This window comes from Montipora capricornis, chromosome 2 (genome assembly GCF_036669925.1).
Source record: "Montipora capricornis isolate CH-2021 chromosome 2, ASM3666992v2, whole genome shotgun sequence".
Classification (NCBI taxonomy): domain Eukaryota; kingdom Metazoa; phylum Cnidaria; class Anthozoa; order Scleractinia; family Acroporidae; genus Montipora; species Montipora capricornis.
Window position 1 is genome coordinate 20,252,572 of NC_090884.1, and position 4,668 is coordinate 20,257,239.

The following is a 4,668-nucleotide window of genomic DNA, read 5'->3' on the forward strand; positions in this document are numbered from 1 at the left end:
CTAGTCACCCAGTAAACTTTCTGGTCATCTGGGATGATCAGACAACTGCTAATTTCAAGCACTGCAAATACCATTTGAATTTATTCAGAATGCCCCCCAACCTCATCAACCCTCGTCCAGGGCTCACCTCCAGAAATAATCTGGTTTGATCTTTATGAAACTTCACACATATGTATATCATACCATGTGCCTTGAGCTGGTTCACATTTAAGTAATGGATGAACAGAAGGTTCTGAAAAGACAATCATGAATATAATATTACTTATTAAAAACTGGATCATTGGATAATGCAATTCGAGAGTTTTGATTGGCTAAGCCATCATGGGTTATGAGCCATTATACCATGATCTACAAACACAGCAAGCATATGCATGATTTTTTTGGGCCTTTTTATTTTCATTGTAGTCTAGTTTTCTATATTTTGGGGGCGTTTTTAATAAAGCAATTATTTCACTCGCGCTTGTTGGATATGAGATGATTATAGCTATCTATCATCTCGTATCCAATGCGCGCTCATGGAATAATTGTTAAATATATCTACAATAAGTATGAGAGATAAGTACAAGGAAATCACACTGCACTCATGGCGGATATGTCCAGAAACGCCCTAATTAGATACACACACATTTCAATAAGCAGCACAGAGTATTCTCTTATAGATCTTCTCCCCAACTTCAACATCAGCACTTGAGTCTCAGAATACAGTCAATTAGTGTCACCAGAAGCACAAGATCTGCAAACTCTTTTCCTTGGAACAAAGCTGGGGATTTTAGGACAACAATTTTATGCCCAAATATGGACAAATATAAGATCGAAGCTGCATGCGCAGAAAAATGCGCAGGCTAGGTTACATCCAAACGTTAAGGATATTTTTAAACTTATAAAACCCCAGCTCTGAACCAGAGTGTAACGCTTCACGGTCATGAGCTTCTGGCATCACAAAGTGTCTCCCAAACACTGCCCTTCACGTAAGGATAAACAGCTACATTTACATGTACCCAAAGCCAAAAATAACGCTAACCTTTACCCGAACCCTATTGTGACATGTAAGGTAGTTAAGACTTGCTGGATGTCAAAATTGGGTGTGCATGTACCGGTAATTAGGTACATTTCTGGACATAAGTGAATTAAGCATCAAAGGAAAGGGCTAAAAAAGTCACACAGCACCTGTTACATTCTAATTTCATTACACACCTGGAGAAGGAGCTTCATCTTGTAATAGGGCAGGAAAGTCATTCTCAAACACAAATGTACTCTCATAGTCTGGATTTTCCTTTAAAAGAATAATATTGAATGATAACTGTCCAACTCTTGCACGTACATAAATGAGATGCAGTCTAAAATATCACAATAAAACGGCTGCCTGTTGTGCACAGTTGGGAATTGATGAATCTTTTTAGCCACTATCTCGAGAACATTTCTTTTTTATACAATTGCTCAAAGTGAAATACAATAATTTAAGGATAGTGCCTACTATTGTTATTGCACATACGTTCTGCGCATCTCAAGATATTCAGGTTTCCTATGGGTGGTGCTTACTAGCATTGGGGTATTAGAACTATGCGGAGAAAGCAGAACTCAGCAAGTGTTCTCAGTATTCAAAAAGAAAATTGGGGGGTAACCATGCATTTTTCTGAGTTAACTAAGCTTCAATTTAGAAAAGAACACCATGCATTGCTTTGTATTTTAGAGCTTTTTAAAAATATTGTTCATAAATTATCTTTGAAATATGCATGGGTACCCCCAATTTTATTTTTTGGATTTCAATAACACTTGTTGAGATCTGCTTTTCCATAAATCAGGAAAAAATGCCTTTCAATTAGTCGACACCATCCTTAAGATCTCACAACAATGATGGGTCCATACAAACTCTTTGCATTCGTGACAACTACTGGTACTTTCCAAAAGGTCAATAAGATACCGTATACATTTACCATGGATCCTTTGTGCAGATAATCAACAAGTCAGGGTGTTATTGAGTAATCATCAATAATAATAATTACTATTGATGAGCAACCCACACAATTTGCAGTTATTATTATCATTATCATTATCATTATTGCAAACCCTGATAAAGAACCAGATGGGAAAGGACACAAGTCACCAATCCATCCATGAGAGAAACATTACAGGACCCCAACAGAACAAAGGGACCCAAGCATTGAATGAAATCAACACTATGACCTGAACTTTGAAATCAATGCTACACTAATGAATTTACAAATGTCCCAGGGATCCTTCAGGGACCTGCACCCTTCGGATAGCTGCTCAGTTTAACCCATTGACTCCCAGGGGTTCCCCATTGACGAGTAAAATTGTCTGGCGTTAGACAGAGTAAAATACTAAGTCTGGCCAGTTTCGGCCGGTTTGGATGTCAATGGGTTAACCATGCAAGCCAGCATCAGTGTTGTTTGGGGAGGGGGGGGGGGGGGGGAGGGACTGAACATAATTTGCCAAATGACACTTCTTGGTCAAAGATGCAATACAATGGTTCTTTTGTAGCGACAACATGTGAGCATGGGCGATCAAAATAGACCAAGTATTTTCGGTAAATCAAGGTCATAAAATGTACTCACTTAATTAAGCTCTAAAAGAAGTATGAAGAACGATTTCTTCAATGCCCGAATATGTCAATAATTTTGTGAATTTCATTCTGCATTGTCTTGTTTGCATTCTTCCTTTCGATGTTGATAACGGTGATGTTGCCCCATTGTGGATCTTAAGTATGTCTTGATGCAGCAAAGGGAACTGAAAGACCTTTCAGCAGAGCACAAGGTTGCAGGAATTGTGGCCAGGTTGGAGGCAACTCTATATAGTACAGGTAAAATGGATACATGGACTTTACCATCATGGCTGCATTTTTTTCTCTGGCACAGTTCCCCGCAGTCAAAGTCTTCAAAGATTGATTTCTCACTTGATAGCCTCTCACTATCCACACCATAGAAATCTGACACAGTTTGGATGGTGTGTGTCACACCCCGGCTTGTAGGGAATGAGCACAGGTGCTGCGGTGATTGCTGTCTTCAAAAGCCTCCTGTTGGGCCTCTGTCCATTCAAACTATCCATGTGCTCTTTCTTTGTTAATCTTTTCAGAGGTTCGCAACAGCTTGAGACGTGTTGATATACCTCGATAGGTATGCCATCATTTGTAAAAATTAGACAAGTTCCCCGATTTCGCCCATTGTACGGCTGTATCGTTCACATAATTAGAGATGGTGAACAGTCAGATGTTTAGCTGCTGATTTATGACTGTGATGTTTGTTGTAGTCGTGCATTCTGTGTAGCACTGCTGCCTGAGGCTGCTTCAGTCATTTTGTGGATACTCTTCGACTTTCCTCTCTTGTTCCTGGGATCCTCGTTGCCAATGTAGTAACTGAAGGGTTCTTTATATTAGAGAGACACAAGTGACTACACGGATAATCAATAATCAACTTGCTATTATAAGACCATGTTCTCGCAGCTCTACAATAATCGTGTGACTTCTCGTTCAATTGCATAATCATGTACTGTCATATTACTACAAGTGCCAAAGTGTTGGTTAGAGTGTACAGTTTCGCGTTCAAAATTTGATTTGGCCAGAAAACTCTAAGGGGGTACAGTGTATTTACATGAGACCAGGACGAACTCAGAGCGGTATGAACTTGGACTGGTATGCAACTTTTGCAGCTGTTTACATGAAACCAGGACGAGATGCTTGATGCCTGGTTTCGGGATGAAATTATATGTTTTGTATCAATATATGGCTGACTCAAAAGCACACAGGCTTGAAATTTCTGGACCCGGTCTGAGATTTGTTGTCACTTACATCATTGAAACCGGTACGAGGATTTCTCGTCTCGATCCAGCAACCGAGACGAAGTCAGACCGGTTTGAGGTCATTTTCAGGCCGGTCTCATGAAAACGTATGAAAGGAAATGTATGGAGGCCCGGTCTGAGTTCGTCCCGGTCTCATGAAATTATCGGTCTCGTTTCCTGTGGGAAGAGTTTGTGTCGGTCTCCACATCTCTGCCCTGTGCAGCAAGACGGCGACTACATTGGCTTTAAAAATGCGCAACTTGGTTGTAAATCACAACCTACATCTCCACTGGTTATTCGCTAGAGTCGTCCATCACCCCCAATCAAACGATCATAAAACAAGTTACTCTTTACCTTTCCACTTGCGCGCACTGTCCGGGGACATAACGGGTTCTTTGGATCCCAGCGCGGGATTTCATCTTCTTGTGGTTTCTCAGTTTGTCCTTTCCACGGTCTTTTCATTCTGTGAGGTGAAACTAGAATCCAATCGCCACGAAGAGGATTGTATCTAGTATGCTGAAACTCTGTGGGATCAAATACTTTCCCCCTTTTTGATGCAACGCGCTCTTCGCTGGCCATTTTTGCTTTAGTTAATAGAACTGCGCGCGGTGATGAAATGGCCACGGGATGGTCACGAGGTTCCTAGCTAGGGTGGGGTGGGCATTCTCCCAAAAATCATGTGGATGTCTTAGGACCGAATCATAATTCAGGACTTCTTGTTGTGAATAATAGCACATAATTTCCACCCAGAAGGCGCAAAATATCGCTTTCGAGTCCTATGTGACTGACAAACAAAACACCTGGATAAAGGTCGAGTTTAGACGAATGAAGCAGAGAGGATCTCCCTCTTCCAGCCACTTTACGACGACATAT

At 40.9% G+C, this 4,668-nt stretch overlaps 1 protein-coding gene across 2 annotated transcripts in view; it reads right to left on the minus strand.

The window, feature by feature from the left end:
• Positions 1-4,406, minus strand: part of LOC138039044 (galactose-1-phosphate uridylyltransferase-like) — a 20,020-nt gene extending 15,614 nt beyond the window's left edge. For both annotated transcript variants that reach the window (XM_068885200.1, XM_068885199.1), the window contains exons 1-3: positions 4,150-4,406; positions 1,195-1,273; positions 184-232 (exon numbers count right to left, since the gene is read on the minus strand). In XM_068885200.1, the coding sequence (XP_068741301.1) occupies positions 184-232; positions 1,195-1,273; positions 4,150-4,374 (353 nt within the window). In that variant the 5' untranslated portion in view covers positions 4,375-4,406. The remainder of the gene's footprint in view (positions 1-183; positions 233-1,194; positions 1,274-4,149) is intronic.
• Positions 4,407-4,668: the final 262 nt, after the last annotated feature.